Source organism: Dama dama, chromosome 29 (genome assembly GCF_033118175.1).
Source record: "Dama dama isolate Ldn47 chromosome 29, ASM3311817v1, whole genome shotgun sequence".
In the NCBI taxonomy this organism is placed as follows: domain Eukaryota; kingdom Metazoa; phylum Chordata; class Mammalia; order Artiodactyla; family Cervidae; genus Dama; species Dama dama.
Window position 1 is genome coordinate 38,119,388 of NC_083709.1, and position 21,394 is coordinate 38,140,781.

General features: G+C 40.5%; 1 protein-coding gene across 3 annotated transcripts in view; it reads left to right on the forward strand.

Moving 5' to 3' along the window:
- The window catches only part of FREM1 (FRAS1 related extracellular matrix 1), a 171,194-nt gene that overhangs the window by 138,822 nt on the left and 10,978 nt on the right, over positions 1-21,394 (forward strand). For 2 of the 3 annotated variants that reach the window (XM_061132198.1, XM_061132201.1), the window contains 8 exons: positions 7,052-7,181; positions 10,066-10,138; positions 16,511-16,660; positions 18,116-18,354; positions 19,043-19,090; positions 19,425-19,589; positions 19,773-19,901; positions 20,316-20,431. In XM_061132198.1, coding sequence (XP_060988181.1) covers positions 7,052-7,181; positions 10,066-10,138; positions 16,511-16,660; positions 18,116-18,354; positions 19,043-19,090; positions 19,425-19,589; positions 19,773-19,901; positions 20,316-20,431 — 1,050 coding nt within the window. Of the gene's footprint in view, positions 1-5,722; positions 6,131-7,051; positions 7,182-10,065; positions 10,139-16,510; positions 16,661-18,115; positions 18,355-19,042; positions 19,091-19,424; positions 19,590-19,772; positions 19,902-20,315; positions 20,432-21,394 lie in introns of those variants that run through there. The other variant, XM_061132199.1, reaches the window with a different exon arrangement.

Genomic DNA, 21,394 nt, shown 5'->3' on the forward strand with positions numbered 1-21,394 from the left:
GCTTTCTGCTCCTACTTTATTGCTCTTCATTTAATCATCACAACAACCGTTAAGTTAGGTGCCATCATAATCCAGAATTTACAGGTGAGGAGACTGAGGCAAGGAGATAGGAAGTGACTTTTCCAAGCTCATACAGCTCATCAGAGAAGGAGCTGAGATTTTGGCACAGAAATTATGACTCTCAAATCTGTGGTTTTCCTCACTGCACTAAAGGACTTCTTGCCTACTCTTAATGAGTGTGCTGAACTGGCCTAAGGGGAAAGAAGCCATAGACTCAGCTCCAGAGTTTTCTCCAATCTTTGGCCATCAAAGCAACAAGAAAGGAAGAAGACTTACTCCTCAAGGAGCTTAAGTGTAAATTATAGGTCTCAATATAAGTGTGTACTCAATGGCTAATAAACAGGGGGTAATGGGATAGATAATATATAGTAAACCACTGGACTCAGAACCAAAGAACAGGGTTTGGGCTTTGACTTTGCCATTGACCTAGGTCAAGTGTTTAGTTATCTTAGTTATCTGTAATTTGGAGGCAGTATTACAATTTATTTAGAGGAACAAATGAGGTAAAACATGTGGGAGCATCTATTTAAAGTCCTTGACAAACAGGACCTGTGGTGGTGATTACTATTGTTGTGCATTCATGCAGGGGACAATGACTGACTGAAGAAGTATCTCAGAGGCCTTTGGTGGCCAGCTAAGGTCCATCATGGGTTAGAAATGGACTCTAAGATGTTAACAAAGTGAAAAATCCATATTCTTGTTAATAATCTAAATGTGGTGAACTTTGTGTTCTTGTTTGGTTTAGGATTAATAGATTGATATTCTGTATATTTCAAGGGGTGAAAACGTTCTGCAATGAAGCTAAAGGGACTGGTGGATGCAATCAGGAGCAGAAAGGAGGCTCTTCATAGAATAAGAAGGACTCATGTTCAGTGAGAATTGTCCCGGAGTCTTGATTGCTAATAAGTTTTTGCTATGGCAGCATTCCTATTGTGCATCAGTCCTGAAGGGTCAATAGACTTTCCATTAGAAATAGTGTTAGGAAATCTTGATGTGATCAAGTTATTATGACTCACTAATTAGCTTGAGTGCTGCATAATGCATCACATTGCCAAAGTCACAAAGATGCATGTGTGCATCGGGAATCTTCAAGAGAGGGATATAGTATGCAACATTTCTCTATATGATTTGATTATAAAACCAAGACCACCCTGCCCCAGAATAGCTCATGGCACAAGCTTTTCATGTGATATGTTTAGGAGACATTTGTAATTAGAAGTTACTATAGAATGTTGAAATCCACGGGAATTTGCATCAAAATTTAGATTTGGTTGAGTGCCTAAATTTCAGGCACTGTGCTTGGTGCTTTCACATATGTTTTCCATTTTAATTTGTAAAAAAGTTTTCTGAGGGTGATAAGGAAATCAGGCTCAAAGCATTTAAGTAATTGGCCAGCAGCCACTAAGTGAATAAATGGCAGAGCCCACAGTGCACCACGACCTCCTGACCTCAATGTGAGTGCCCATCTTCTCTGCACATGCCTTAGCATGCCGTTCTCACGTCCAGTGTGAATGTCAAGATGGTCTGCATCCCACCCAAACTCTGTCACATAGGACCTCATCATTCATCAAAAACACCTTTGCAGACCACAGAATGTAGCTGACGTCTGACCAAGGCAGTTTCTTAACATGCGTTCAGTGTTGACCTCTTTCTTGCACCCACTGCAGAAAAGGTGAACTTCAGAATGAAAGTTGACCCCTGCTGAAGTTCTTCATAACTCAGCGACTGCTTCTCCAGCTGCTCCATGATTCCAAGCACCTCGCTCCTTCTCCTCCCTAGCAGGCGAATTTAGTGATGCTTTAACAACTTTTATGAAACACGTTATAGGGGAAGAGGTTGAAACTCTTGGTTAGGTAAAGCTTTCATGTTACCTGCAAGCCAGAAGTTAAAGTATTTGTCTCTAGATTAGATCTAAGAAACTACAGAGGAAGGAAAGGGAAATAGCCCTTATTAAGCACCCACTGTGTACAGGTGCTTTATACATATTAGCAAATTTTAATTTGCATCATTTGACATGAATGTAATTTCCCTCATTTTACAGATGATGAAAATTGTGGTCCAGAGAGACTGAGTAGCTGACCATAATCACACGCTAATAAGTGGTTATGAGATGTATCTTACTCCAAAGCATTTGTTTGGGGTACTCACTATGCTGCTTCCTAACTAAACACCGTTTCTCCATTATCATGAGAGAAAGACAGAAAGGAAAACACAGGTGTTCATAGCATTTTTATGGAGCTTAATAGCATCCTCTTTGAATTGATAAGTCTTGGATTGAATCCTTAGAAAATATTTTTTAACATTTTGATTTTCTTAAGTCATATGCTACTTGATTATAACTGAAGATCTAGTTATAAGAATAATTTAATCACAGTTTTAGCTACTATAAAACCTTTCACTGAGAAGCTCAGAGTACTTAACGAGTATTCATTAAGGTTCATTCAAGCTCTTTGAAGTACAGACTCATTATTATTGTACTTGGGGAAGTGAGGAAACTGAGGCAGAGAGCAACCAAGTACCTTTTTTACATTTGCTTGTTAACCTAGATTAATGTCCCAAATCCCAAAATAGAGTTTAATTCCAAATGGTTCTTTTGGTTCATTGTTCCTTCATATAAATGAACCGAGTAGCCACAAAATGGTTAGATAGCATCACCGACTCAATGGACATGAGTCTGAGCAAACTCTGGAAGATGGTGAAGGACGGGAGAGCCTGGCGTGTTGCAGCCCATGGGGTCACAAAGGGTCAGATATGACTTAGTGACTGAGCAACAACAGCCACAAAATAGAATATAGGAAAGTATATATTTTTGACTCTGCTTCAACACTCTTGACTATTTGGTCCAGACAATTCTTTGTCGTGGGGCTTGGGTGGAGGGTGAATTGGGTGTCCTGTACATTGAAGGATATTTAGCAATATCCCTGGACTCCACTCACTCAATACCAGTATCACTTTCCTCCCATTATGAAAAATAAAGCTGTTTCTAGATGCTGTCAAATGTTGAGAAGCACGCCTGTGCCTTAGAAAATAAGACATCATGTTTTCTGATAGAATGCTCATTTACCAATCTCATCTTTCTCTCAAGCTAATACAATTCAATATGACCTAAAGAATCCAGAATAAGTCAGGGCTAGAAAAAACATGTGAGGGTCATCTGGCCTAGAATTTTTCTTTTCAAGCTGTGTGAAATATGTGAATAAGACTGGGAAGAAAAAAAGTTTCAGTGGTTAATTTAGCTTTTCAAACAGTAGGTTAAACAAAGTTCATTATTTCCTTGAACAAATATTTTTTATTTTTATTTTTTTCCTTGAGCAAATATTTATTGAGCACTTACTATGTCCCAGTCACCCTACAAGGCACTTGGTGATACATCAGTGAACTAAAGACCCCTGTTTACTTAGCTAACTACCTTAGTACCTAAGTGAATTAAATAGTATGTTATATGTACTTTGGAAAATGAGTTAATCAGATTAAGGGGGATTACATATGTTGGACTGTGGAGGTAGATTGCTAAATTGGGTGATTAAACAGTTTGCCTTGTCTTTGACTGAAAGAAGAACTGGAAGTCTCATCCCATTTAATTTCTTTTTCATGTAAGATGTTATATCTTTTTATTACATATGCTAGGTACTGTTGCCCTTATTTTTTAATTTTTATTTTAATTAGAGGATAATTACTTTACAATATTGTGATGGTTTCAGCCCTACATCGTGAAAGACATAGGATGGAGGAATAGAAATTAAATAGTCTGGGCAGACCCCACAGACTATGTCTTTCATTCACAATAGTTGTTGAGAACCACAATTTGGCTTATAGATTAAATAGAATTTTCTGTTGTGATGAGTCTGCGAAATCACTTCAGGAAGTTTTCTCACCTGAGATGACTTTCCCCATGAGGGACATTTGGAAATGTCCGGAAACAGTTTTGACTATTGTAACTGGAATGGAATGGCATGGCTGCATCTAAAAGATCTAGTGAGTAGAAGCCAGGGATGTTACTAAACATTTTTTTTTTTTTTTTTTTGCCTGCACCCCACAGCATGTGGAATCTTAATTCCTTGACCAGAGATAGAACCTGTGCCTCCTGCATTGGAAGGCAGAGTCTTAACCACTAGATCAGTGAGGAGGTCCCCAGTGGGACACATCCTACAGTGCATAGGACAGCCTCCCACCATAAAGAATGACCTGGTCCCAAATGTCAGTAGTTCCAAGGCCAAGAAATCCTGACCTCAGGGCTTGAGGAGTTCTTGTGTCCTGCTGACTTACAATGATTGCTATGTGGGTTTCACAGAAAGTGTGTCTGTAAACTTCATTTCTGACATCAGAACAAGCTTAACTTTATGAGAAGAGAAGAGGGGAGTCATTAACATGTGAAGATGTGAACCAGCCCCTGTCTGCCTGACACCTCCCAGTCCAGAGCTTTCCACAGCTCTCTCATGGGCTTCTGCACCTGCTTATCTACATGATACCAAACATACTTCTGTGTGGCTTCTTGCAGGGAGAATTCCCAGCTGACTGACTACATCTCTTACTTTTCTTTCAAGTGTTTGTGTAGAGTTTAAGCAACTGTAGGCTCAGTGTAGAAAGACCTTCTTAAATACAGTATGCAGAAAACAAAAAACACTTTCAAAGCATGTGTCACACATATCCTATAGGTATGCAAGTGCCTCATGATTTATATATTTTTCTGAAAAATATATAGCCTGGTTTAAATTTCATAGTTTTTAAATAGGTATTTATTATTTGCAGGGAATAGTTTTAAGCAAGTAAAATAGAACATTGTGTAATTACAACCTTAACCTCTAAGCATTGTGCAGCATTCCAAAGATATATCAGGGTGATGTGTTCACGTTCCCGAACACCAAAACCCTTAATGCTTTGAAACTGAATGTCACTCTGCGTGATCCGCTTATGGATCTAGATCAGCAATCAAATCACACTTCACTTTAGACCTCAAGGTCATCTGGACCTGCAGAGTGACATTGATGAATTTTTGCTGGTTGTGGTTAGCATTAGCAATGTATTGATTCCTAGAAGATTGAACCTTGAAACTCATTTGAACCTTAGGCAGACTTAGTTGAAATCCATCCCTGTGTATCTATTTCACTGGTTCCCACTGCTCCCTTTTCCTTCCTGTTTTATCTTCCTGTTTTCTCTTCCAATCATTCTTGTTGATTTTGTTTCCCTTTCTTATGTGGCTGGATCCTTTAGGAATTCTTTGCAACATGTTATTTCTATTGGCGTTTATAACATCTGTGTTGCTTGTTATCTTGTGATTCTTTAAGCATTGTCATTTCTTTCTTTCTTGATCTGTCTCCTGTCAGATTTGAAATCAATTTCATCAAGGCCCACAAGGTTCCCAATATTATTTAATAAAAGTATCCTATTTTCATGTCAAAGTTTTGTGAAGCCCAGCATGCCAATAACAATAAATGTCATGTCTATTGATTGAATAAACATATATATTAATACAAATTCTTTTTATTTGTATTAAATACAAATAAAATAATTCTGGAATAATTCCGTGTTTCCACACTACCTTTGTCTCACTGGCCGCTGGTTGGTAGAATAGAACACAGTGCTGTTGAGTTTGTTTTGCTAGTGAACTTAATATATAGGATGTGACTGTAACACATGACTGACTGTTATTACTCTCTATTAGGAATGATCTCCAGGAAAGTGTGGCGTGTTCTTTGAAATTGTGAACTCCACACTCTACTCGGTAGCACCCAGAATTTCTAAGCTCTGCAAAGAAACACACTGTAAGAAGCAAATTTAAAAGTCTAGAGGAACGACCTGAATCTAAGTGGACATTTGGGAATACAGTAAGGCAAACTCTGAGGGTTTTATGAATGGAGAGTGAAAGGAAAATGAATAAAACCAAAACAATGGAAGTGACTTAAATGATCATAGTGAAGATTGTTCATGTCTTTATGTTGCTGAAGGTTATGGGGGTAAAAAATGGAAGAAAACCTTTGAAGAGAACTGTTCAGGTGAACCATTTCAAGTTTTCTCACCTCAAAAAGGGAAATATTTCAGGATAAAGATAAAATTGTAGTCCACTGCTTGAGCTCAGACCACAAGAGTCATGAAGAACTTTAGTTGGGAAGAAGAATGGTAGAGAAGGAACAAAACATTTGGTTTCAGGTTTATGCTAAGGATTCTATCTCCGCTGTCTATTAGCTTGGTCATAGCATTTTGCCTTTGAGCTAGTTATTTAACCTCTCTAAGCTCAGTGTTCTTTTCTGAAGAAAAGGAAAAAGACAATAAAAAGTACCTCTTTGTATTATGAGGATTAAAGTCTATCCAGTGTTGTACTCACTAAACATAGAGTGGAAAAAAAGACCTCTCTCTCTTTATCAGGTTGATTCAGTTGTATAAGCTGCAATAAAGCTATATGTTAGTACACTCCTTTCACATGCACAGAGGAGAGATGGATAAACTTGTAACATACATGCACATTCTAATTCCTAGACACTCCTCAAAGACATCTTGTTATTAAACTGAACCTGAGTTTAGAGGAGATCTGTGCCTAGAAATGATCTTGTACCCCTGAAGGAGGCCAAAATATAGGAGAGAAGTTTCATATCTATGTCCTTTCCAAAAATTAATGTCTCCTTGAACTTAACCACCTGCTCCTTTCCCTTCCAAACACTGTCAAGTTTGAGTCCCTTTCTTTATCATTGATAACTGCGGAGCTTGGATAGGCTTTTAATCTTATTTCTGCATTTATAAAATAGAATTCTAATACATCCTCTGTCTACCTCATAGCAGTATTGAGAGTAACAAATGAGATAATGCTGGTAGATGTTCTTTGTGAACTAAAAGGTACCAGACATATGCAAGGAGTTTGTAGCACTGGTGTAGGTTGATGAACCACTTTTTTTCTCCCAGTTTGAACCAGTGGTTGCTTTATACCCAGCAGAGGAGCCCCACAGACTTCCACTTTGCATGTCTCATGATTTTCTTTTTTCTTTTCTTACACGCATAGTTTGGAACTGAAGTGGTCTCATATTGAATGGTCGCGGACTGAATATGAGGTCTGTGAGAATATGGGCATGTTGCCCTTGGAAATTACCAGAAGGGGATATTCCATGGACTCGGCCTTTGTGAGTGTACAGGTAACAACTCTAAACTATCATCTTTCAAGCTAAAGCCTAGGTTGCTGGTTGGTGCCTTTGACTATTTCCTTAGAGAAATTCAGAGTAACTAAGGAAACTTCAAACTGCAGGAGTGTTACTCTGTTCCGGAGAGTCTAAGGACAAAACCTCTTTGTCCCTCCATCATTTATCAAGGTCCATTAGCTCCAACATATGCTATTTCTAACCCATCTTTAGTTTTTAAATCTGATCTTTAACTCTTGAAGTTTGATTTCGTAAGATCTACCCAACTTAGTGAACTTGGGCCAAACTCTGCTTTGGAAAGGAAAGTTGTCTGCAAATTTCAGTCCCTGTATGGCTTTCTCTTAGCATGCACCAAGATCAGTTCCTATGGTCTCAGTGGATGAGAAAAGTCAGGGATTATACCTGTCTTAAGCATCAGCCAAGTCATGCAAAGTTAAGAGGCTATGTAGCAATAGAGGCACCCTGAAATATAAGAAATTTTCAATAATTAATTTTGGACTAGTCACCTGATATTTCTTTCTGCTGACATGGAACATGGAGCAAATGGAAGCATTTTTAAGGAGTCACTAGAAAAACTGCACATTGGGAGAATGAGAGCATGAAAAGCCTGTACATACTAATGCTGGTAAAGACTTCCTCCTTAATCTAAAGGGGGAAAAAAAGCAATGATATTAGGTTCTGGGGGGAAATGCCATCTCAGTGAAGTCTCAATTACAATAATAAGTTCAAATCACCTTCAGAACCTTGTGCACATAGATTATACTATATACCAGACTCAACATTTATCTTTCCAGGGGCACAGGTTCTGTATCCCTGATCTACGGGTGCTTTATGATTGTTAAAGGATCAGAAAACTTGGTGTCCCCTATAACTTCCCAGTACATTGGTTATGGAAAAAGAAAGACTCTGCGTGGATGGTTTCCTAATAATCTTCTGGGCCTCCAGAGAAAGCACCATATGCTCTAGTCTGGAGTTTTGGGCCACAGAACTGTTCACCTTGCCAGGCAGGAAGAACAGTCCTGGTGTGGCAGGGAATCTTTTGTCTGCTGAAGCTGAGCATGCACAGTCAAGCTGCCGGTTGTGTCTGCAGGCCTTTCTCAAATAGCCTGAGTCTTTCAGGGACCACTCTGCCCACAGCACAGCCTGCCACTTTAGACCAGAGCTGATTGGCTGCTTAAGAAAGTGCTTCTACCCTCTGTGTTGCCTTGGTTTGAATCACCAACCTGAGCCGGACTGACCTCACTCTAGCCCATTTCTTTTCCCACGTAGGATTCTGTAAACTCAGTGGTGGTAAATACTAGGTAATTGCACGTGCAAGAACCACATGGGGAAATGCAACTCCCAGCATATGGTGGGTACAGGTGTAGAATGGGCTGCCTTTCCACAGGGAAAGGTTGTTTGGGAGGAGCCTTGGCATCGTAGAGAAAGAGCAAATAGGGGCTTAGGAGGCAGTACTCTTCTTTTTTTTTTTTTTATTGGAGTGTAAATGTTTTACAATGTTGCGTTAGTTTCTGCTGTATAACAAAGTGAATAAACTCTGTGTATACATGTATCCCCTCCCTCTTAAATCTTCTCCCTCCCACCTGCAGCCCACTCATCTAGGTCATCACGGCAGCAAGTTGAGCACCCTATCTATACAGCAGCTGTCTGTTTCCCACGTGGTAACTAGCTATTTTACACATGTTGGTGTATATATGTCGATGTATCAATATATATAGCTGTTTTGCACTGGTAGTGTATATATGTCAATGCTACTCTCCCAATTCGTCCCACCCTCTCCTCCGCCCGCTGCGTCCACATATTGGTTCTCTATGTGTGCAGCTTTATTCAGCTGGCTGGACTCTTCTTGAGCAAAGCATTTCCACTGCAGACCACTGGCAGATGTTAGGGTATTTGGTAGAAATGGAGATCATGTCTGAGACCAAAGAAATAGGAATCTGTGCATTTTGAATTGTGCCCTTCGTCCCTTGTAAGAAAGTGAACAAATGAGTAACCCACTTTCCCAAACATCTCATTCAATGACCTCTTTTTCAAACCAGCTGAAGCCTCTTTTTTCAAACTCTTTTTCAACCATGTTTCAAACTAACTATGGGTTCCTCACATATATTTAGGCTCCTTGGGGGAAGTTAAGGGCACGATGTCAGAGTCCTTAAATCATCTCTGTCCTTCAGCCCCAGGGAACGGGAACAGGGGAGCAGCCAGTAGTCTCTTTAGACTAGAGCGATTTTTTTTTTTTTTTTTTTTACAACTTACTTGAAGGAACTTCTAAAGCCTTGAGTTCTGGGTGTGGGTGGCCTCTGTGTGGCTGTTCCCCAGGTCCATCATCCCCACAGAGCCCTCCTTCCTGCCTGTGAAGGGGAATGGTTCCATTCAGACAGGAGAATGGACCGGACTTGTGTTCATTCATCTGGTCTGAAGGCTGCGCTCTGAGCTCATGGGATCCCTCCAACTGGCTGACAGAGCAGCACTCCGTCAGGAGAGCCCACTTTTCCTTCTCTCCTCTGTTCCCTTCCTTTCCTCCAGGGTGTGATTTTAGGACCATGTTGGGATAGAGGGAAGGCCCTGGAATAAAATGATATCTGTAGCAAAGAGAAAAATATTGTTTAAAATTCACATTACTTTCTCTAACAACTGAATTATTTATAAAAGAGAAGCCAAAAAATAAAAAGTTTTATGTTTACTTCCATTGATATTAGTCTAGGGAAAAAGTTAACGTTAAGGAAAATAGACCCAAAATGATGTATTATAATAAAACATAAGTTTATGTTAGAAACAGATTTAAGAACATGAGTTAGTCTAGTATGAGATTAGACTCAATATTTCTCTATCACAGCATATTTTTGTTAAAAGAATGTCTTCTTTTTTTTTTTTCCCTCTTAAGGTCAACCAAGTGTCAGCTACACTTGGAAAGGATTTCACCATGACTCCATCGAAGCTGGTTCAGTTTGACCCAGGTACACTGTGTGTCTACACTTTGTTTCATGTTTTTGTAAGACAGTCTAGAGATTGTGGAAAAGACAGACTATTATGCAACTTCAGCCAACTAGAACTCCTCAGGGAACAGTATCACCTCGCTTCCAGAGAGATCAGTTTGGCCTTGAGTTTTGTGCCTCATATTTTATTTTATTACTAGTGGATATTTTATTTTAAATGAGATGAAAGATCATAACAAATAAAATATATAAAATATTAAAGCAAACATCCAAAAATCCAGAAGAAATGCCATTTTAGAAAATGATTTAAAGGTCTGACACAAAGCTGAAATAATGTAATTGTCTCATATTTTGATGGAAAACTTCAGAATGTTATAGTCATGTAGATTCCAATTCCTAAAGGGCATTTCTAAATTATCTGTCTTGGAATAGCTTGATATGAGCAGCTTTCAGGGAAAATCATTATTTAATTAGATAACACCTATTTTGTTTTAGGCCTTTGGAAAAAACTTGCTAGGTGCAAAAGTGAATATAAAAGCATGGGGCCCACTCTCGTAGATGTTCTGTGCTGTGCTGTTTTGTCGCTCGCTCACGTCCGACTGTTTGCGACCCCATGGACTGTAACCCGCCAAGCTCCTCTGTCCATGGAGATTGTCCAGGCAAGAATACTGGAGTGGGTAGCCATTCCCTTCTTCAGAGGATCTTCCTAACCCAGGGATTAAATCCATGTCTCCTGCATTGCAGGTGGATTCTTTACCATCTGAGCCACCAGGGAAGCCTGAGAATACTGGAGTGGGTAGCAGGGGAACTTCCCTACCCGGGAATCAAACTGGGGTCTCCTGCATAGCAGATGGATTCTTTACCAGCTGAACTACCAGGGAACTACCCCATAGATGTTCTATCCTTTGGGAAATACAGACATGAGAACAACTCATTGATAGAGTGCATCGGGACCCCAAGGATTCGCCACTGTGCTGGCTGAGAAAAATCCTGGAAGACATCCTAGAGGAGATAGCAGCAGCAGAAGGGGAGTTAGCCTGAAAGACAGACATACTTTTGGCAGCTGTGCCTGGCAGGGGCACCAAGGCAGAAGCCATGCCCCCTTCCCCCCCTTTCTCTGGCTTCTATAGATGGGGGCTGGTAGCTCCCCCTCATTGTACCGCATGGTTCTCTCTCTTTCCCTCTGTGTGGGATAGACCTTGATCACCTGCCCAGGGATGAATGGAAAAGTTCTGAGAGGCAGCCAGGGCTTGTATCTTTGTGCTCTCCTGCAGAGGACACGTTCTGTACTCTAAGAACCGGCCACCTGATCAAAACTTTTGCCATTGTCTGCCACTGACCCCTGACATTTTGGCAAAGGCAAAACAAAATTGCCTGAATACCATCACCACTTCAAAACTGATAACTTACTATTAAACATAGAAAAGAATGCCTTTCTGCAGCTCAGGCTTCCTTGGTGGCTCAGTCAGTAAAGAGTCTGCCTGCAGTGTGGAAAAACTGGGTTTGATCCTGGGGTTGGGAAGATTCCCTGGAGAAGGGTATGGCCACCCCCTCCAGTATTCTTGCCTGGAGAATTCCATGGAAGGAGGGGCCTGGTGGGCTACAATCCATGGGGTCACAGAGTTGGACGTGGCTGCAAGTTGTATAATGTTTGGTGACTGTATTTGCTTGCTGGAGCTGTCCTAACAAAGTATCACAAACCTGGCAGCTTTAAAACAGGAATTTGTTTTCTTATAGTTCTGGAGGCTAGAAATTCAAGATCATAATGTGGGCAGGGTTGATTCCTTCTGAGGGCTGAGAGGGAATCTGCTCCATCCTCGTTTCCGTGATTTGATGCTCTGCTGGAATCCTTGGGCTTCCTTGGCTCCTGCTGTATCACCCAATCTCTGCCTTTGTCTGAGTCAGGCATTCTTGTGTGTGTCTGTGTCCAGATTCCTGCTTTTTATAACAACACTAGTCATAATAGATTAGGGGTCCACTCTACTCTAGTATGACTTCATGTGAATTGCATCTGTAATGCCCTTATTTTCAAATAAGTTTAGGACTCCACCATAGGGATTTCTGAGTGACACAACCTATAACAAAGAGCCTCACATTTGACATGCCACAATTGCTGATGCTGGGAAGGATTGAGGGTAGAAGGAGAAAAAGGTGTCAGAGAATGAGACGGCTGGATGGCATCACTGATACAATGGACATGAACTTGGGCAAACTCCGGGAGAAGGTGTGGGACAGGGAGGCCTGTTGTGCTGCAGTCCATGGGGTCACAAAGGGTCAGACACAACGGGGCGACTGAACAACAGCAACCCCAATATTGCTACTGGCCTCCTTCCTATGATGCTTAAGTTTCTGACTTGCCTCAGCTTGTTCCTCAGCCTGACCGCCCTTGGTGAGAAGAACTATTCCTATTACGTATTGAAGTTTACCTTTGAGTTGCCACAGGCACTGGTTCTGATCAACCTCAAGGCGAAAGGACTTGATGCACTTGCACTGTGGCTTGTACGTACTTCAGATTAAGGCAGGTTCAGTCTTTCCACTTTTTGAGAGGCAAGAGTCTTTGTTGTCTATCGTCTTTATTACTTGAGGTCTGTTTGTGACAAGATCAGGAGTGAGTTGGGCTTTGGGTGGATTTTGAGCAGTCCCCTTGCACATTTCTCTGGGTGAGAGAAATGCCCATTTTTCTGGAAGAGTTTGCATGCTGTTTTGAGTAGATATTAAAGAGCTCTGGAGGCTCTAAAGAGTTAAGAGTGTCAGTTCAGTTCAGTTCAGTCGCTCAGTTGTGTCTGACTCTTTGCGACCCCATGAATGGCAGCACGCCAGGCCTCCCTGTCCATTACCAACTCCCGGAGTTTACTCAAACTCATACCCATTGAGTCAGTTTTGCCATCCAGCCATCTCATCCTCTGTCGTCCCCTTCTCCTCCTGCCCCCAGTCCCTCCCAGCATCAGGGTCTTTTCCAATGAGTCAACTCTTTGCATGAGGTGGCCAAAGTATTGGAGTTTCAGCTTCAGCATCAGTCCTCCCAATGAACACCCAGGACTGATCTCTTTTAGGATGAACTGGTTGGATCTCCTTGCAGTCCAAGGGACTCTCAAGAGTCTTCTCCAACACCATAGTTCAAAAGCATCAATTTTTTGGTATTCAGCTTTCCTCACAGTCCAACTCTCACATCCATACATGACCACTGGAAAAACCATAGCCTTGACCAGATGGACCTTTGTTGGCAAAGTAATGTCTCTGCTTTTTAATATGCTGTCTAGGTTGGTCATAACTTTCCTTCCAAGGAGTAAGCATATTTTAATTTCATGGCTGCAATCACCATCTGCAGTGATTTTGGAGCCCCAAAAATAAAGTCTGACACTGTTTCCACTGTCTCCCCATCTATTTTCCATGAAGTGATGGGACCAGATGCAAGTTAAGAGTTTATAGATTATTTAAACATTTGAAGAAAATAAGAAAACATAGTTTATAAATGAAAAAGAAACAGCATTTGGTTGCTCATTGTTTTGGAACTCATTAGCCAGAAACTTTCATAAACTGTTATCTTCCTTTGGAAATTGTTACATTTCCCCCTGTCCACTGATCCTGCAAATACTTACTTACTCCCATCTTGTTAATCCTTACCTCTTTTAGATCTGATGTCTTCATCCCCATTCCCACCCCTTTTACCCAAAGTAATCTGCTCATTTCTTTAAAAGCAGCGGTTTCCATGATTGGGGAAGAACAGAGAGTGAGAAACCAGAGAGAATATTTTAAGGTTTGAGGGCTCTTGGAAGAAGCTGAAGAGAAACTGAGGGACTTTCTGCTCTAGGGATCTGTACTCGCCTGGCAGTTTTGTGCCAAATCGAAAACAAACCCTGACTACTTGGCAACCTGCGATTGTGTCTAATCTTGAGTCAAAGTGCAAATATTCTTAAGAAAATGATTGTTTTCCTTTAAAATAGGTGTTCTTGAAGGCTTTGCTACATTCTTAATTGAGACTTCACCATGCCTAAGAGTCAAAATGTTTTCTAAAGGAACAGCTCTCTCATGTGGCATTTGCAAAAAAAAAAAAAAAAATTGAGAAAATGTCTTTCAATAGTGAAATCTGTTTTGCAGGAAAATATCCAGGAATTAACTCACTCTGTAAAGTGGGCTCTGTCTGCATAGCCTGACACTTCTCTTTCCTCTTCAGCACCTTTTGTTTATGGGAACAGGGGGCCAGTTCAAGCCTTCTGAAATTGTTTATAATCACTGTGACTTCACAAATACTTTGCACCTTGAAGGTGGGAGAGGAAGGAAAAAGAAAGACTAAGAAAATTCTTATTTCTAACCCCATTAACCAAAAAAAGTGGGTCTTATGTGCACACCTGGTAAACATAGAAGCAGAGTTGAAATGCAGGCAAACAAATCAAAAGTACTTCAGTGAAACTTGGAATAGATTTTCTCTAATTATATGGTTCTACTCCATAAGGTTTTAAAAAACTTTAAGGGGTTTTCTTTAAAGGTGGGAGGATGGAGTTACTATAATTGAAAAAAAAAAATCCTTAAGAGGGCAAATGGTTGAGACTTGGACAAAAATTTTTTGTATTGGATTTTTATTTGACCACTGCTTAACTTTACGGGCTTTGAGAGTCAAAAGAGCTCTCTAATTATTAAAAGCCCTAGTATTCATATGCTTTCTTCATTGTCAAGTCTTTTCTCTTCATGCCAGTTTATTACAACAGCTACCTATGTGGACTCCCAACTTTTAGCTTCGTTGCTTGTCTGCTTGGGCCCCTAAATCTTCCCACATAATACTTTTCAGTTTCAGTTTTCTAAGACACCCATTTTCAAGAGCCTTCCTTGTTGCCTGGGATTTAAAGCCTGAATCTGACCACCTAGGGTCCAGGGCTCTCTGCAATCTGGCTACAAGATGTCAGTGCTGCCTTATACCTCTCTTCCTTGGCAAGACCCTTCGACTCCAGCCAGCTATTCTGCTCAGCCCTCCTGATTAAGGCCTCTGCTTTGCTCTCTGACTTTGCTCATGTTGTTTTCCCATTCCTCCCTCCTGGTCTTTCCAACTCTGGAGCCCACATACATGTAGTATTTACTGTCTGTTCTGTATCTGTTGGCAGATGAGAACAGTGAGAAAAGAATTCAGATTTTTAGATGAAAAGGCTGGAAAAAAATGTTTAACTATTTATATAAATGAGTTCATGGGAGTGGTAAAGAATCTGCCTGCCAATGCAGGAGATGCTGGTTTGATCCTTGGGTCAGGAAGATCTCCTGGAGGAGGGCATGACAACCCAATCCAGTATTCTTGCCTAGAGAATCCCATGGAAAGAGGAGCCTGGCGGGCTACAGTCCAGGGGTTTGCAAAGAGTCAGACACAACTGAAGCAACTTAGCACATAGAAATAAAAGCACTTGAATAGCCGATGAGTAAATGACCCAGAATAAAGTTTCAAAACCTAGTTCTTGAATCTTACACCATAACTTTATTTTTTCCCCTTAAAATTGAGCCATCTTTCTCCACTAAACAATACTTTCTTTTCCTCCCGCCAACTCTTTTTCTTCTAAATAAACCCTTGGGGCGGATGTCCTGCTATACATGTCATGGAAAATAGTCAGGATTCGACAATCTCTGAAGTTTCTTCCAACATTAATATTTTGTGCTTCCGGGGTTGCTTTGCATTCCATCTGAGTGGTGACAGGATGGCTGGAGATACACTTGTAACATCAAAACTGTTTTGTATTAAGTTCGCAAAGTTACTGTGATCCAAGCTTGATTGTAACTCCATGAACAGAGGCAGACAGAAAGTGCGAAAAAAGAAAAAATTGGCTCCATCTATTTCTAGAACCCCCCCAGCCTATAAATTCTCCATAGGAGGATATCAAACTCTGGAGTATTACATCATCAGAAAAAGCGGTTGCGGGCTACAAGGATCGCAGGAAGTAGGGCAGCCGATGGAAGCAGCTGTCGTTAGAAATCAATCATTTCAAGGGTTCCATGAATAGCGTGGAGTACCATCCAATAATCACTTCTGACTGCATCAACATCTTAAGATTTTCCAAACTATTAAGATTTTAAGATTGCAGTACTTGTTTATTCTTAAAATAAGAAGGGGCAGGTTAGGAAAAAATTAAGTCTTGGGGTCTTAGCTCACCCTTTTTTGTTCATCCCTTCCCTAATGCAGCTTGCTTTTTTTTGCTACAGTGTTTGCATTTAAACGGAATCATCATTGTCCAGGAACAAATGTGGTCTTTTAATATTATTTGGGAGAACAGCACGACTTCAGCAAGTTGGTTGCAGTACAATGGCTCACTCAGGCTACTGCAGTCTGGCTGCAGACATGTTAATTAATATATTTCGCTGACACCTAGTTGATTGAAATAGCAATTAAAGAGTAATTAAAATGTTTACTTCTTGTAGGAATGTCAACTAAGATGTGGAATATAGCAATTACCTATGACGGATTAGAGGAAGATGATGAGGTCTTTGAAGTAATTCTGAACTCCCCTGTGAATGCGGTTCTTGGCACAAAGACAAAAACTGCAGTGAAAATTTTGGACTCAAAAGGAGGTATTCTTTTGATCCTCATCTTGAAATCACGAGCAGTCTTGGCACTGTAGCTGCTTGCTTTCAACAGCCAGTGTGCTGGATAACGCTTTCAAATCAAAATGCTTAATTTCTTGTCAAGAAAGCAACCTCAGTCATGATGTAGGCCCTTTATTCTGGTTTCTGCTTCATGTGGCTTTCCTCCTGCTAAGAACGATCATTGGAGAAAAGCAACAAGTCAGTGCCTCATTGTTTTTTTTCCCTACCCGTTTGTTGTTCTCACCAAGGGGGAAACAATGTTGGTGAGAATCTATCGACAATTATTTCCCCGCCCCGAGTTTGTAGGGCTGTAATTATCTTCCTCTGTGGAAGAGAGCTCTTAATGCCTAAAATCTGAGCCCTCACTGTAGTGTGACCACGAAAATTCTGAGGGAGGAAAATAGATGTGAAAGGTGCAGCTGGCGTGGGGATTCAGGAGCAGCTGGAGAATATTAATGAATAACCTTGGGTTGCAGAGCCAAACAGGTCCTGGATGGTATATGCTAAAGAACAACCTGTGAACTAAATAAAGATCAGCCAAAGTCCTTGGTACACTGACTTTTTTCTGCCAAATAACCTCTACTTATTCATCTTTTTAGCATTTGACAAGTGTCCAGTTACAATGCTTAGTCTTACGCTCCAATTTTTACACCGGTCATGCCCTATGGGCCATATATTTTTCTTCGCTTAATTATCTCCACTTCTCTTTCTCATTCTATAATAAATATAGACACTTACCTCTTTCCTTTACCATACTCATATTTCCACATCTCTTCGCAACACCTTGCCTCACCAAATTCTTTTTATTTCCAGTAGACTTTTCTGGTCACATTAAGTACATAAATAGATGAAGTACACGTTTGACACATGAAGTATAAGGTATCCAAATGTGCCTTCTGGGTTTAGACGTTTTTCATACTAATTGGCAATATTTCTATTCAAAGGAGAGCCATTAAGATTGACTGAATCTTTGTTCTAACAGTTGAATGCTCATCTGAATAACTGTTATCTGATTTCACTAACATCTTCCAACAATTCCAGTTTCTACCTATGGAGACTGGGGAGAGGGTGAACAAGTAAAAGTGTCTGTGGAATGATACTTGATCAGGGAATAAACCCAATAATATGGAGGCGTTCTGTTGATATGAAATGAAGGCAGTCTATTTTCCAAGTAGATGGGATGATTATAAAATCACCACAATGGTTTTCATCTGTGGTTTGTGAAGTCAGTATCATGACTCATAATCACCTGTAGATGTGCAGAAGGGCATAGCTTTCCTGTGTGGAAACTGATGAAGAGTAAAGGGGTTTCTGGCAAATGGCAGCAAGGCAACATCTGGTGGGAAAATCATCCATCTGAATTTAATGACAAGCTGCGTCGATGTGATCACTTATCTGTTTGTGTAAAATGAACTGACCTACCATTTTGTGTGCTACCAGGGCAGTGCCATCCTTCATATGCCTTCAATCCAAACATGCCCCGTGCATGGGAGAAGGGCATTTGGCACCTGCTCTCCCCAGGGGCTTCCTCACCCACCACTTCTGGTTCCTTTCATCTGGAAAGAAGACCCCTTCCAGCTTCTAAGCAGCTAGCAGTCACCAGGGGTGATGCCCTGCAGGACTTTGGTTCTGAAGATCTTTCTCCAGTGAAGCTTAGGACCCAAGGGGATGGCAAAACAGTAAGGATGGGGACCTCCTGGGTTTTGATGTGTGGAGTGCATATGAAAAGGATCAAAGGATCTTAATAAGTAATCTGAAATTACTGAAACAGCTGAGGAGGCTGTTTTGGTTCTCACAGTGAATGGGGGCCATAGAGATTCTCATGGTTCCTTGTCCCATCGCGAAGTGGCTTTTACATACAAACATCAACATAGTTCATTAATTGTACTGACTGAAGTGATAGATAACCTGACTCATCCATATGATTTCTGCTTTGGTTCCTTTTGTGGTCAAGACAGATAGGGAATGACTCGTGGTCCTGAAAAAGAATGAGATCATTTGGGTGTGGAAACCATGGCTTTGAACTTACTAGCATAGCATTCTCACTAGGCATACACTCATGAGTAAGTGTGTGTTTGTGTGTGTGTGTGTGTGTGTGTTTCTTGGACCTCTGTGCACTATAGATGTACCAAAAAAATAAGGATGTCTTTTCTAACTGGGACTAAGAATAGCTGAGTCAACAGTGATAAGTTGTGGTTAGTTCAGTGACTTTTTAAAAATTCCCCAATTATTTGGGCCTGGAAATTCTTTTAAAAATATGTTTAGAAATTTTTAGTTACTAAAAAATCTTATTGGAAGGGTTTTGCCCTATTATTAATTGTTATTCAAGCCAATTTTGTTCCTATTTATTTCCTGTCTTGATTTCAGGTGCCTCCATCCTCTGTTTATAGAAATAGAACAGACAGAATCTATAACGTAAGCATATGTGTGTAAGCAATGTGTGTTCTCAGTCACTCAGTCATGTCCAATTCTTTGCAACCCCCAGGCCTGCCAGTCTGAGAGAATTGCTAAATTTTTTTGTATTTATGGATGCAAAATATCTAGTTAAACTACCTTTCGTAACTTTTATATTTATATATTTTCCTTAAAATCCTGTTTGAATTTTGTTTAGAGGCTTGGGTGGTCAGGAAAAAATCCTTTTATCTCTTTATTTTGATCCAGTTTTTGAATTGCCTGTTTTCACAACAAATGTTTTTGTTTGCTGTCTTGTTTTGTTTTGTCTTCATTGTTGTTTGCTGATTTCCTCAAGTATCATGGGATGATTTCCCTGAAACTGGAGGATGACAGCTCCCCAACTCACAGACGGAAGGCCAGCGTATCCATTATTAGTGAGCCCCAAAAGGCAACCAAAGTGACAGAACCGCCTCGAGCCGATAAGGAGGAATCCACAACCGGCTCACACTTCCCCAGACAGGTATGAAAATCTCTTCACTTCCTACTCACCTTACAACAAGCTGTTTCCTGAGCTGAAAACAGCCTTCAAGTTTGGGAATAGTTTACTCAATTCAAACACTATTCAGCAAATGATGACCTAAAAGAGGTAACAGTGTGATCAATTTACAGGGTGTCAAATCTAAATTACTTTTCCTTCCCATAGGACCTATTGCCTTCATTCCCAAAGAACTGCACACTGGAATTAAAGGGACTCTTCCACTTTGAAGAAAGCCTCCAAAAACTGTACAAGTGCAATGGAATTGCCTGGAGATCCTGGAGCCCCCACACCAAGGTGGGACAGGCCAAGCAGTCAAGTCCCATCATAACCCGAGAGAGGGAGAGGAGGTGCCCTGTCCACTACTGTTTGCCTGCCCTGTTATGCTTTGAAGGTGAAGAGGAAAAGATGGCCAGTTGATGTTTTAAAAATCACAAAACACAGTAGTTAAGCACTACAATTTAAAAAGAGGCTTACTTATTTTATTCAATTATTTAATGTTAAAGGTGTAAAATTAAAACATGGCTGACTTTACCAATGTGTCCCATAAGAAATCATTGCGGTTCTCAAAGTGGAGAATTGGGATCGGGGCTGACCTCTTGCTAGTGACAAAATTATTTTCATTAGAGGACTCACAGGATTCTCTATGTTGAGAACAGACTCTAGATTGTAAAGACCATTGTGATGTGAGCATGGACAACTATTTTTCAGGCAGTGGAAGATAAATCCTGTCCAGCTGGGTGGCACCGTCATTCAGGCTATTGCCACTCCTTGATCACAGAGCAGAAAGGCACGTGGACTACAGCTGCCCAAGCTTGCAGGGAACAGTAAGAAACCCCATTTCTCATTTGGTTGATGTTTCTTTGTTAATGTTTCTGTTTTCTCATGGAACTCTAGTGTTTCTTCATTCATTCAAGTGTTGAGTGTCTAACATCTACCTGGCTTTGTTTTAGGAGCTTGGAGGGAGTTCTGTAGTTCAGAACAGATTTGGGCTGACCTTACTGATGTATCATAGCTCTTTTATGATAAACTCTGCCGATGTCACAGTTTTCTTTTTTAGCCTCTCCAACTTTTGAAGAAAGTCAGAAGATTCTCGGAGTCAGCAGCATGGCAGAGTCTATCATTTATTGATTAAATAGGAATCCCAGCCCACTGATTTGGAAATATATAGCAATGGAAGATCTCATAGCACCAGGCCTAGAACAATATAAGAGGCATTGATGGTTATGAAACCAGACAGGTTGGACAAAGTGTAATTAGATAACAGAACACTCAATGAAAGATGACTTGTGGTCAAATATTGACAAAATTTATCCATTTACTCTACAACATAGTCAGTCTCTGTGATTTTAGCCATTCTAGTGGGTGTAGGTGATGTTTTATTATGATTTTAATAGATGCTAATGCTACTCCAAAATTGCTGATTTATCCCTCACCCTTTGCTGCTTTGATAACCATGAGTTTTCTGTGTCTATGACTCTATTTCTGTTTTATAAATAAGTTCATTTGTTTTATTTTTTAGATTCATCAGCTGATGTACATTTAGGTTGCTTCCATGTCTTTGTTTTTGTAAATAGTGCTGCTATAAACATTGGGGCGTATGAAAATCTTTTCAAATTAGAATTTTCTTCTTTTCCAGATATGCCTAGGAGTAGGATTGCTGGGTCACATGGTAACTATGATTTAAAATTTTTAACAAACCTCTGTACTGTTCTCCCTAGTGGCTGCACCAATTTACATTCCCACTAACAGTATAAGGGGGTTCCTTTTTCTCCCCACCCTCTCCAGCA